Genomic DNA, 12715 nt, shown 5'->3' with positions numbered 1-12715 from the left:
TATTTTAAATGCAGTGGGAGCTGGAGTTTCTTGTTATGTTTATTTTGGAAACCACCATTAAAAATGGGATATTGAAGCTTAAAAGGCTGTATTTTCACCCACAAATTTGTTGTCAAGCAGCCAGGTTGCTCTAGAGTAAACAGACTGTACAATGCCATATTTTAGAGTATTGCAGTCTGTTTTCCTAACAACATAATGCAATGCATTAAATAATTATGTGTAATACCAAAGGTTTTTAATATTTAAATATATATGTCACTTAGGAAAAAAAATAGATGTGTTATAAGAAGAGGTAAATAAAGGAGGTGCTGTACTCTTCATGAGGAGAATAATGATTTACAGAAACAGTCCAATTCAACATTGAAAATGTTACGCCAATTTTTTTTTAACATTGTACATTAATTGAACCTACTGAAACCATCAAGCATCAGTTTTTTGGTGCCAGATATTTTTCCCAGATTACTTTACACCACAAAAAGACACCAGAACATAACAAAATTGTATATTTTTCATGTGATCAGTAGGCACTGTTTGCACAAAATTCTTATTTAAATTATAAGCTCAAATGCCGATACGGCATCCTGTTACTTTTAAATCTCTTGTTTTTCAGTTAACTTGATCCTTTAATATTTGTAAAAACATAGAAAAAGGACCGCTAATGTTCTTGATTCATTTCTGAAAATTAAAGTCTCTATCTACAAATTTGATGTCTTTCCTCTGTGTGAGATGTAAATCTGTTACCAAATTATAACCTCTGTTTTAAGCATATAATTAAACTGGTTATTATTTCAACCAGTCGGTTAAAACAAATGGAAATCTCCATCACAACCGGTAATAACCGATAGTGGATGAGGGACATCTCAATTTCAAGTTCCTCAACCTGTGTTTGGATATCAGTCATCAGGGGTGGGTATGAGTTTAGAAGAATTGATTTTTGGTGTTCTGTAGATTTCTTGTGCACAGCTCCTCACTTTTTAATGTGACAGTATAAATCAATCAGAATAGAACTGGAAGGGACCTTGGAGGTCTTCTAGTCCAATCCCCTGCTCATGCAGGAGAACCTATACCTGTGATGGTGAACCTATGTGTGCCAGAGGTGGCACGCAGAGCCCTCTCTGTGGGCACGCGAGCCTTCGCCAGCTGCTCCTCTGCTTTCCGGCACACACATGCACGGCAGCTAGCTGGTCTTTGCGGGTGCTGGAGTGCCTGAAAACGGCCCAAAAAAAGTTTTTTGGTCCTTCCTTTTTCAGGACTCTTTTTCAGGCTGAAAATGGCCCGAAAAACAGCCAAAAATGCCCCCAAAATAGGAATGCGCGCACTGGCCAGCTGGTTTTCGGGTTTCCGGTGCTCCTGCGTGCACCCATGCACATGTATGCACACGCGTTACGGTTTGGGCAGTTGGTGCCGAAAAGGTTCGCCATCACTGCCCTATACTATTTCAGAAAGGTGGCTGTCCAGTTTTTTCTTAAAAACCTCCAGTGATGAAGCACCACAACCTCTGAAGGCAAAATGTTCCACTGGTTAACTGTTCTCACTGTTAGGAAGTTTCTCCTTAATTCCAGGTTGTTTCTCTCCTTGATTAGTTTCCATCCATTGTTTCTTGTCTTGCCTTCTGGTGCTTTGGAAAATAAGTTGACCCCCGCTGTCTTTGGGATAACTCCGCAAACACTTCAATGCTTCTATCATGTCACCCCAAGTCTTATTTATTTATTTATTAGTTCAATTTATATGCCGCCCTTTTCCGGAGACTCAGGGCGGCTAACAATGCATTAAGCAATAGCCTTCATACTTTTGTATATACCTGCTTAGTAGGGCTTTCAGGCCCCCCATAAACGGTGTTCTTTTTTATACAAAGTCATCTTATTGCCCCCACAATCCGGGTCCTCATTTTACCTACCTCGAAAGGATGGAAGGCTGAGTCAACCTTGAGCCTGGTGAGATTTGAACTTGCAGTAATTGCAGGCAGCTGGCAGCTAAGTACTACTTTAACAGCACTTAGTCCACTGTGCCACCAAGGCTCCTTTTCTCTAGACTGGCCATACCCAATTCCAGCAACCATTCTTATTTTGGTCCCCAGGCCTTCTAATTAAAAAGACAAAATACTGTTGGCTCGCAGGGCTGCCATCTTCCTAAGTCTATTACTTTTCTATAGATTTCTGACCACCTCTGCCTGATCCGATGCACAATTATATTCCAAAGGCTATTTGTAAAAGATGGTGTCTATTTTTTTAGATGTCCTGTAAGCTTCCAATAGGTGAATATGGCTTTACATTTCAGATAACACGGTGCAGAAATGGCCATCGGTGCTGTGATCGTGCAGGATGATAATTATCCAAAAGATACTGTATTTGGAAGCAGTCTGGCTGATGCTTGCAGTGTTGCTGTACCTTGTCTGCTTTTTAAAGTGGGACAATCCTGCTGTACTGAAAAGCTGTTACCTGGAGCAGGCATTTATGTAAATGTTCATTGTATACTCTTGTTTCCCCGAAAATAAGATCGGATCTTATATTAATTTTTGCTCCAAGAGACACATTAGGGTGTATTTTCAGGTGATGTCTTATTTTGGGGGAAATACAGTACTAAATGTGTCTGTGTGGCTGACGATCTTAACTGGGGCGTATTTTTGGGATAGGGCTTATATCGGGTCAGCAATCTGCGGCTCTGGAGCCACATGTGGCTCTTCCTTCTGCTGCGGCTCCTTGTCACTCAAAATATGTGTCACAACCGCCAATGTGCAACACCTGCCGGCACGCGATTTATTGAGCTTTTCAACCCCGGGTAGGCCAACCATGGATAAATCCAAGAAAAGTTTCAGAAGAAAACAGAACATTTAATTCAAATACATATGCTAGTTTTGTGGCCGCTCAAGAAATAGTCAGGCACGGGAGGAGTTTTGTGGCTCCCGGTATTTTCTGTGGAAAACGGGTCCAAATGGCTTTTTGAGTGTTTAAGGTTACAGACCCCTGGCTTATATTATGAGCATCCTGAAAAAACATGCTAGGGCTTATTTTCCGGTTGGGTCTTATTTTCAGCGAAACACGGCATACATATCTGTCATGATAGGTCCAGTCATTCCAGCGTTCCATCTGTCCACGACCGGAATTTATACTCAAACTAGTCATCTCTGTTTCAAAGAAATACAGCAGAGGTTTTAAAAAGTGCAACAAATCCCTGCAAGGAGAAAAGCATCACATACCCTGCCCTGCTAACTCTGCACCCCTGTCCTGTCCCTCCCCTCTCCGAAGACTGCAACTTGGGAAGGCTTGTGCAGGGTTCAGCTCTTATCAAAAGCTGGGCTCCCTTGCTTTATTTTTTTTTTTTAATTTGATTTATATGCCGCCCTTTTCCGGAGACTCAGGGCGGCTTACAATGCGTTAAGCAATAGCCTTCATACTTTCGTATATTTATACAAAGTCACCTTATTGCCCCCACAAACTGGGTCCTCAATTTACCTACCTTAGAAAGGATGGAAGGCTGAGTCAACCTTGAGCCTGGCGAGATTCGAACTTACAGTAATTGCATGTAACATGTTCACACTGGTGCAATAGGACCAGGTGTTTTGTTAATATGATTTATTGGCTTAGGGATTTTCCGTCTTCACTGTGAGTTGTATTCTGTTGGGTGTGTGTGTGTGTGTGTGCGCGGGCATGCACTGAGGGAGCTCCACCAATCTCATTGTACACATGTTGTACACCGACAATAAAAGATTTGAAATTTTGAAACTGAAGAGGTTTCGCTTCTTCATCCGAGAAGCTTCCTCCGTTTCTGGCGCAACAGCCGCCCCAGCAGCCACTCCCAGGGCAGAGAAGCTCCTCCCTGCCGATGCTCCTCCAAGCCTGCAGGGGGCGCCGCTCTTCCCCACAGCGCAGGACGAGGCCCTTGTAGAGAGGAGACGGCGCGGCCTACTCCGACGATGGCTCAACCGCCGCCTCCTCCTCACTTCGCCTCGCGCTTTGCGGGGCCGCCGCAGGCCACCGGCTTCCCGCCGCCCGCGCTACCTCCCCCGGGGCCTTTCCGGGGACCGCCTCCTCAGCCTTTTCCGAGGGGCCTCTACCCGCCGTTCCCAGGCGGAGGCCTCCCGCCTTTCCTGCCGCCGCCGCCGGCGCCTCCTCCTCCTCCTCCGCCTCAGTGGCCGCCGACCCTGCCAGAGAGGCCGCCGTTGCCATGGAGACCGGAGGGCCCGCCGCGGCCTACTCCTGAGGCCTCAGACGCGCCGGGCGACGAGGCCTGCGACCGCGACGAGGCCTGGCTCAGCCGCTTCGTCAGGCGACGACGACGACCGACCGCCGTCTCCGCGGCTCCGCCTCGGGAGCGGGGACTGACGGCGGACGAGGCGGCGCGGGCGGCGGCAGAGGCGCTGCAGGCGGTGGCGCGCGTGGCCGGGCTGTGCGCGACCTGGCGGCGGCGGGGCGATGAAGCGACGCCGGGAGAGACGGCCGAAGCCGAGGCCGGCTTGGAGGAGCTCCGCGCTGTGGTGAGGCCTCTACGCGAGCCCGGCGCCCTGAAGTTGCTGAGGGCCCGGCTGGAGCGGGCCCGTCAGAAGAGGCTGAGGCGGCGGCAGCGGAGGCAAGAAGCCCGCGTCGCCCGGCAGGAGGAAGAAGCCCGGCGCGCCGAGCGCGAGGCCCTCATCGATCGCTGGAGGGCCCGGCGAGCCCAGGAGGTGGAGGACCGGCGCCTGGTGGGTCCGGGAATCCACGGGGGAAAAAGAAAAAAAAAAACGAATAAGGCGCCCTCAGGTCATTGGGAGAAGAGAAATGGCTGCCCGGGCTTTGGGAAAGCAGAGGGATCCCCATGCTCTGCTCCTTTTTGCTGCCTGGATGGTCCCTGGGTGGAAATGCAGGGGAAATACAGGTAGTCCTCGACTTACAGCGGCTCACTTAGTGACCGTTCAAACGGCAGGGAATGAAGAGACTTGCGACTTGCCACTGGGATTTTAAATTGGAAATGCCGATGATTTAATTTATTTTAGTTTTTTTTTTTAACTTTTGTACTATATGTGTTTTAAGTTTGGCTGTCCGCCGCCCTGATTCCCCCCGGGGAGAAGGGCGGTATATAAGTTGAATTAATAAATAAATAAATAAAATTTGTCACACTTTACGACCGTTTGCAGCATCCCCCCCCCCATGGCCACCCGATTTTACATTCATTCAGTCGCTTGACAGCTGACTCACATTTACGACTGTCGCGGCGTCCTCGGGGATGGGTGGGTGACTGGATCCCCTTTTTGCGACCACCTGACAAGCAACGTCCATGGGGAAACCAGATTCTCTTTATAAACAGCTGTGTTACTTAATTTAACAATTGCGGTGATCCGTTTAACAAATGTGGGGAAGGAAGGTCGTAAAATGGGGCAAAGCCCACTTAACAAATGCCTCTCTCAGCTGCAGAAGCTCTGGGCTCAGTTGTGGTCATAAGTCGAGGACTACCTGTAGAGGCAGCCTACTCTGCCGCCATCACTTTGCTGAACACCTAGCTCCCACTGTCCTGTATCTGAAGATATTAAAACCCTGTAGTAGGGCTGTTATTGCTATTATCCTTCTCCTCTTTCTCATCTATCCTACCACTTTCTCCTGTTGGCATCTTATGATTTATCGCTTGTTTGCATGTTATGATTTATTATTGTAACTAGGATTTATGATCTGTGACTTAACCACTTTGTTGTTTGTGGGTAGACTTGAGAGCTTACGCACCAGAGACAAATTCCTTGTGTGCCCAGTCACACTTGGCCAATAAAGAATAGTTTATTCTATTCCTATTCCTATTCTTATTCCTATTCCTATTCTTATTCTTCCTCAATGCAAGTTTATAGAATAATGGATTTCACTGACAGCGAGGAACAAGACATGCACACACCCACTCACATATACACTCAACAGGAAATATTTATAATTTTACAATAAAGCTTATGAATAGAATAGAATAGAATTCTTTATTGGCCAAGTGTGATTGGACACACAAGGAATTTGTCTTGGTGCATACGCTCTCAGTGTACATAAAAAGACAAGATACATTTGTCAAGAATCAGAGGGCACAACACTTAATGATAGTCATAGGGAAACAGTCAATATAAATCTTAAGGATACCAGCAACAAGGTTACAGTCATATAGTCATAAGTGGGAGGAGATGAGTAATGGGAACGATGAGAAGATTTATAGTAGTGCAGATTTAGTAACTAGTTTGACAGTGTTGAGGGAATTATTTGTTTAGCAAAGTGATGGCGTTTCGGAAAAAACTGTCCTTGTGTCTAGTTGTTCTGGTGTGCAGTGCTTTATAGCGTCATTTTGAGGGTAGGAGTTGAAACAGTTGATATCCAGGATGCGAGGGGTCTGTAAATATTTTCACAGCCCTCTTTTTGACTCGTGGAGTATACAGGTCCTCAATGGAAGGCAGGTTGGTAGCCATTGTTTTTTCTGCAGTTCTAATTATCCTCTGAAGTCTGTGTCTGTCTTGTTGGGTTGCAGAGCCAAACCAGACAGTTATAGAGCTGCAGATGACATTGAAGTCTTGCTAATACAAACCTCTATGGTTTTGCCATGGCAGTAGGAGTAAAAAAAAAGTTTTACTGTGTACAGGTAGTCCTCGATTTATTCATTTAGTGACCGTTTGAAGTTACAGCAGCACTGAGAAGAGTGACTTATGACTTTTTTTCATACTTAGGACTAGGGCTAAAGAAGCTTCTTGGATGAGAAGCGAAGCATCTTTGAAGAAAAACAAGAAAGTCCAGTTGCCTCTTGAAAAAGCACCTTTGGGACATACTTAGGACAGTTGCAGCATCCCCATGGCCATGCAATCAAAATTCAGAAGCTTGGCAAGTGGCATGTATTTATGACGGTCGCAGTGTTCTGAAGTCACATGATCGCCTTTTGCGACCTTTTGCCAAGCAAAATCAATGGGGAAGCCAGATTAAGTTAACAACCTTGCTACTAACAATAACTGTAGTGATTCACTTAACAATTCGGGCAAGAAAGGTTGTAAAATGAGGGAAAACTCATTTAACAACTGTCTTGCTTAGCAACAGAAATTTTGGACTCAATTGTCGTCGTAAGTCAAGGACTCCCTGTATTTACTTATTTTACAAGTTATAAGTATGACTGACAGTAGAAACAAACTAAACAACTATGGGGGGAGGGATTATTTCTGTGCCATTGTGCTTTACTTTGGGGATGAAGGCAGTATGTCTCAGAGAGAGAATGTCATTTGTTCATTTTTTTGCTCATATATTAGCTTGAACTTCCCAAGGGGTGCCTTTCATACGGTATTGCTGAGCAAAAAAAGTTTTCAACAAAGATCTCTTTCTCCTTGCGCCTAACAAACCCACTTTTACCTACTGTTTGCAAGGTTGTTGTGTGTCTTCCTATTCTGTTTTCTAATTGATATTCTTTTAATTTAGGAACAAGAACTTAAAGCTGCCGCCGATAGCGTGTTATCAGAAGTGAGAAAAAAGCAAGCAGACACAAAGCGGATGGCAGAAATTCTGCGTGGCTTAGAAAAGCTTAGGAAACTAAGAAAAGAAGCAGCAGGAAGGAAAGGTAAATTCCTGGACTTTTTTTAATCATTCACAATTGTGACTGTGTGTGTGTTTTACTTTGTGTTTACTCCTTTTGGTGTACAGTACTCTGTATGGTTGGGAAACTTTGTGGGAAAGTCCTAACATTACTGCCAGTGGATCTCACACTGCTTTTTCTGATTTTCTTGTTAAAATCTGCTTTAGATATTAATGTTCACTATGAACTTAGAAGACTCGCATAGTGAACCAATCCAATCTTGGAACATAGAGGGTAAGAGACATGCAATAGTCCTTGACTTACAACCACAATTGGGACAGGAATTTTGGTTGCTAATCAGTATAGTCAATAAGAAAGCCGTCATGTGACCAGACCTAATTTTGTTACCCCCCCTTTTTCTTTACTGCAGTTGTTAAATGAATCACTGCAGTTGGTAAATGAATCTGGTTTCCCACATTGACTTTGCTTGTCAGGTAGGTTTCACATTGTATTCATGTAGCTGCAGGATGCTTCAACCATTGTAAATGTCACCTGATTGCCAAGTGCTCAAATTGCAAGCACATGACCACAGAGATGGTGTTACGGTTCCAAGTTTGAGGATGGGTTATGAACTAAGTTTTTCATTGCCATTGTAACTCCAAACCACTGTTAAACAAGTAATCACAATTCGAGGATAGCCTGTTTAGTTATTCTGCTGGAAATAATTGAGAAACTGAGAAGAGGTAGGAAAAAAATCCTAGAGATCACATTAATTTTTTTCTAAGGCATTGATTTAAATCAAACCCAGAAATCTAGGCGAGAAAATATGTTATTGAACTAAAACCTACTGTAAATGAGAAAAAGGGCCCATAATAGCAATAGCACTTATATACTGCTTCACAGTGCGCTTTAAGCAGTTTACAGAGTCAGCATCTTGCGATCAACAATCCAAGTCCTCATTTTACCCACCTAGGAAGGACGGAAGGCTGAGTCAACCTTCAGCCGATCAGGATCAAACTGCTGGCAGTCAGGAGAGTTGCCTGCAATACTGCATTCTAACCACTATGCCACCACAGCTCTTATAAACTATATAAATGTCCTTCTTAGAAAGAATTGGGTTTTGTTTTGTTTTTCTTTCTTTCATGCAGAAGCCTAGGTTCTTCGACCGAACGTTTGATGGGATTTTAGCTTGGGAAGGTTGAGAACCACTGGCTAAATGAGCTGTGGGATTCTTCTGAAACAAAAAAAGAAAGAAAACAGCAATAAACACTTGTGTGTGTTCGGTGCAGGTGTTTGTCCGCCGCCAGCTGCAGATGAAGCCTTCGAAAGTGAAGTTCAGAATTTAAAAGCATCAATTAAAAAACGCACAGAACTCTACGAAGCTGAAGAACGAGCTCTCCGAGTCATGCTGGAAGGAGAGCAGGAAGAAGAAAGGAAACGAGAAATGGAGAAGAAGCTGAAGAAGGAAAGGGAAAAGCTTCTGCAGCAGAAGCGTGACATGGACTCCAAACTGTTTGGGGATCCAGGTAACGTTCAGAATGCTGATGCTCTTTGTTTGGGAGAAGCTGATTTGCCCTTGAAATCCAGGAATGTTCTGCTTCATTTATGTAGCGACTTTGGGGTGGGAATAGTTACATTAAAAGTGTTTATTTTTATTTCAGTTGCAAACAAATGAAAAGTAACTGTTCCACAAAATGTTTATTTATGTAGTTCTTCTATGTCAACATAAGAACTGACTTATTGGATTTAAAACAAAGTTTCATCTTAAAAAAAACAACAACCTAGGAGATCTATTCTTACAATTAAGGGAGGCTTTTATTTCTGTGACACTAAAGATTTTCTTATTTATATTTTTAGAAGAATTTCCATTTACCCACGTCTTGGAGCCATTCACACAATACTATTTGCAAGCTGAATATTCCTTGCCAGCTCTCCTCCAGATCAGGTAAGAGTCATTCGTTAGTAAATAAAACAAATTGAGGTGTTGGTGTACGTTGTTTTGCATAAAAACCTGGGAATTCTCAGCTGTCTTGGCTGTCTTGAATTCAGGCTGCCACATGAATTCCTTTTTAATCCATTTGTTACAGATGTTAATGTTCAGTTGCAACTGTTGAGTCTGCACAACTCAGGTTGTATAACTGTCAGTAGTTGTGTAAAGCATGTTTTATTGTCCTATAAACTTTTGCAACAAAGTTGTCGGTTGGGGATGCTGTAATGAGAAACAGCAAAAGAATGATTTATAGCCCTGTTTAATAAAACCTGTTGAGGTTTTAACTAGACCCAGGAACTGGAACGGAGGGGAAAAGACAATTTTTATGTGTCTTCCTTCCCATCTAATTTCCTTATGTGCTTTCTTTATTTCCTTTTATATTAGGAGAGATCATTTGTTTTTGTGATATATAAGCATTGTTCTAATGAAAGATGTAAAACCTGTCTCCAGCATCATTCAGCCCCTCTGGCCATAGTAGAACCAGTATTGGTATCCATCACAGACTATAAACTTGAGATTTTGATTCAGCCCACCACTCAGACTCAGCAGGTCACTCAAAAAACAGTGTTGCTTTTATATCCTGTACTGAACTGAATCATTTATAAACCTAAGGGCTGCATTTGCACAACACGCTAAGTTTGACTAGTACTTTATGACTTGTTATACAAAAGCCAGCCATTTAATTTATTGTGCAAATCCACAAAATAAGTTAATTCAGTAAACCTGTTGTGTGAATGCATCCTATCTCTTAAATTAATCTACCTCACAAGGTAATTGTGAGGATAAAATTGTAGTGGATCTAATCTGTACCATTGGATGCTCCTGAAAGAAAGATGGGACATAAATAGAACAGCTTTTTTAATGGTCCTTTGAGTAGCCACCGTTCATTCAAATTGCCTGTAACCATGTCCCTACAATATTTTGCACCTATTTGTCAACTCCATATTCAGCTGCAGTTGCCTGAGTACATGCTTTGGGTGAAATAATTCAGACAAGGAATAGATACAGTGCTCAGTGTGTTGTCTAACTTTTTCCCTTAAAGGCATGAATGGGATCAATACTTGGTGCCTGCAGGTCATCCAGAAGGAGATTTCATTCCACCAGGATGGGTCCTTCCAAGTCCTCCCTCCAGTGATACCTGGGCCACTGCTGTCAGGTGATGACTTTGAAGCACCATTGAAGACAAGACATGGTGTGATTTGCCAGTTTGGAAAGGCTGCCATAATAATGTGTGATTGACAACTCACATTAGAAGAGTTCTTTGAGTTTAAAATACGTTATAGGTGGCTAAAGGATGCCAGAAAATATTGATTGAGAAGACAAGCATTGTCCTTAAAGATGCTGTTAAAAGTATAGCATTGATACTTATTGTAGTGCTTGTAAGTCCTCTCTAGCATCTGGTTATACTTAAATATCAAAGGATTTTGATCATGAAAGAAGTGTCAATGAATCACTGCTGTGCATGTATTGGAGTTTGTGGGATAGATCCATACTTTAAAACAACTTTCCTCGGAAATTTATCTGAGTTTACCTTAAATGGGATGTAAATCCTACAAAATCAAAAGTGTAATCCCAGCGATAGAAAAATAAGTATGCCATGGATCTGCCGGGTGACATTGGCTAATAGAGGCCAGATATAAAACTCAGCTTATCTATGGAGTTTATATAGTTCAGAGACCATGCAATCAATGCATCAGCTAAACATTATTCTATGTGTTCTCAATGTAAAGTAAACTCTGGGAAGTCAGAAGTTATTGCCCAAGGCAACATCAAAGATAATTTCTTTGGAACAGTATCCAGATGTTTAAATTCAGGCTATTTTCCAAAACACCTCTAGTTATCTTGGCCTTACATGGCAGGAGTTAAGTGAATTGACAGATGTGGCTGATAGTCATTTCCTTTGAAGTTTGAGTTACAGTACTGCTTTTAAAAACTATGGCGCTAAATTGGAGTTGTATGGAGTGAATTAACTAGCTTTTTTCCATGTTGCCATAAAAAGTGCCTTTCATTTATACACACATATGTGATTCACACACTTAGAGAAGCATTTGTTTTATTTTGTTTTTCTCTTAAACTAGGATAATAGAATAGGGATATAAGCTAACGGGGTTTTGCCTCTTCATATTTTCATTATAACATCAAAGCGTGGTTTGGTGTTCAAGAAAGAAGTCTTGAATTTACGTGCTCTCCTGCTCCCCTTTCTGTGTTTTAATAAATGACCTCTTGCCAGCGTAGCTTACAACCCTAGCTGAAGAGCACATTTCCAGTTTAAATAAACGACAAACTCTGCAGAAACAAAATTCATTCCTTGAAGGGAAAGAATGTAAAGAGGAAGCAGATAGAGATTTTGTTACCTGTGAATTACCAGCTGCTCAGGAACTCTGTGTGCTCGTACAGATTTCCTATAAAAAGTTCTTGAGAACAGTACTCATTCTACATGAATTCTGTGATTCATAAATTGCAAAAAAAATAGAAATTACTATTGTTGACCAAAAGAAATGTATTCATACCAAACCTTGCTACATTTCTCCACTGCTCAGCGAACGCCGTTTTGATACTCGGTTATTTTATATTCACTTGCTCCTTCAGATCTGTTTACTTCTGAAACAAAAGTTCTAAGTATTTAATACCAGTTGGTTTAGTTTAGCATTATTTACACTGGAAAGACTGAATGTTCTCTAATCTCATACTTTTTCCTGCATTTCTTTAAGAAAAAGTTACTATTATTTTAACACATTTTATTTGCATAGTTATGCCCACAAACCCTGTTAAATCATCTTTTTCTCAGATCTCAGAAAAATTGAAACCCCAGGCACGGCTGTTAATGGCATAAAAGAGCAAGTTGTACCCAAATTGCTAGTACAAACCATAGCTTTTGTCTGGTACATACATGTGTGCAATAAATAGACTTGTTAAACGTTTGTTGGAAGATAATTGTCAAATCATCTGCAAAGCTTGCTTTATTGTCTTGTAAAGTTTGCGACAAAGTCTTGAGGATGCTGTAATGGGAAACTGTAAATTGTCGGAGTGACTTATAGCCCTGTTTAATAAAAGTATGTTGCCTTTTGTTTCTACTTAATAAATTATTAGCATTTCAACGCTTGTATCTGGCATTTATTTTGCTTCCTTTGTGGCACAGAACCTCCTTAAGCAAAAAGCCCAAGATGCAGCAGTGGCCACTGTGGGAAACAAAATTGTTGCACATTTTTCTTCATAATATCATTGAAAATACAGACCACC

General features: G+C 42.2%; 1 protein-coding gene and 1 long non-coding RNA gene across 2 annotated transcripts; one reads left to right on the top strand and one right to left on the bottom strand.

The window, feature by feature from the left end:
- Positions 1 to 216: 216 nt before the first annotated feature.
- Positions 217 to 4318, bottom strand: LOC148112153 (uncharacterized). The gene is made up of 2 exons (XR_015729819.1): positions 3457 to 4318; positions 217 to 3124 (listed from the first exon to the last, which is right to left on the bottom strand). It is a non-coding gene; the product is annotated as an uncharacterized LOC148112153 (long non-coding RNA).
- PDCD7 (programmed cell death 7) lies at positions 3844 to 12573 on the top strand. Its single transcript, XM_034424748.3, has 5 exons — positions 3844 to 4678; positions 7392 to 7530; positions 8775 to 9011; positions 9343 to 9430; positions 10518 to 12573. Exons 1-5 carry the CDS (start codon positions 3914 to 3916, stop codon positions 10633 to 10635), a joined length of 1347 nt encoding a protein of 448 aa, XP_034280639.2. The 5' UTR covers positions 3844 to 3913; the 3' UTR covers positions 10636 to 12573.
- Positions 12574 to 12715: the final 142 nt, after the last annotated feature.

This window comes from Pantherophis guttatus, chromosome 13, assembly GCF_059756535.1.
Source record: "Pantherophis guttatus breed Tessera chromosome 13, ASM5975653v1, whole genome shotgun sequence".
NCBI classification, from domain to species: Eukaryota; Metazoa; Chordata; class Lepidosauria; order Squamata; family Colubridae; genus Pantherophis; species Pantherophis guttatus.
The sequence above is the reverse complement of the archived record's forward strand: the minus strand, read 5'-3'. Positions and strand labels throughout refer to the sequence as shown.

Bases quoted from the DNA above. Each gene is read 5' to 3' on its own strand.
- PDCD7 (XM_034424748.3), top strand. From the start codon at position 3,914: ATGGCTCAACCGCCGCCTCCTCCTCACTTCGCCTCGCGCTTTGCGGGG. The intron at 4,679-7,391 runs GTGGGTCCGGGA...CTTTTAATTTAG, and splicing joins AGGTGGAGGACCGGCGCCTG to GAACAAGAACTTAAAGCTGC. The intron at 9,012-9,342 runs GTAACGTTCAGA...TTATATTTTTAG, and splicing joins CAAACTGTTTGGGGATCCAG to AAGAATTTCCATTTACCCAC.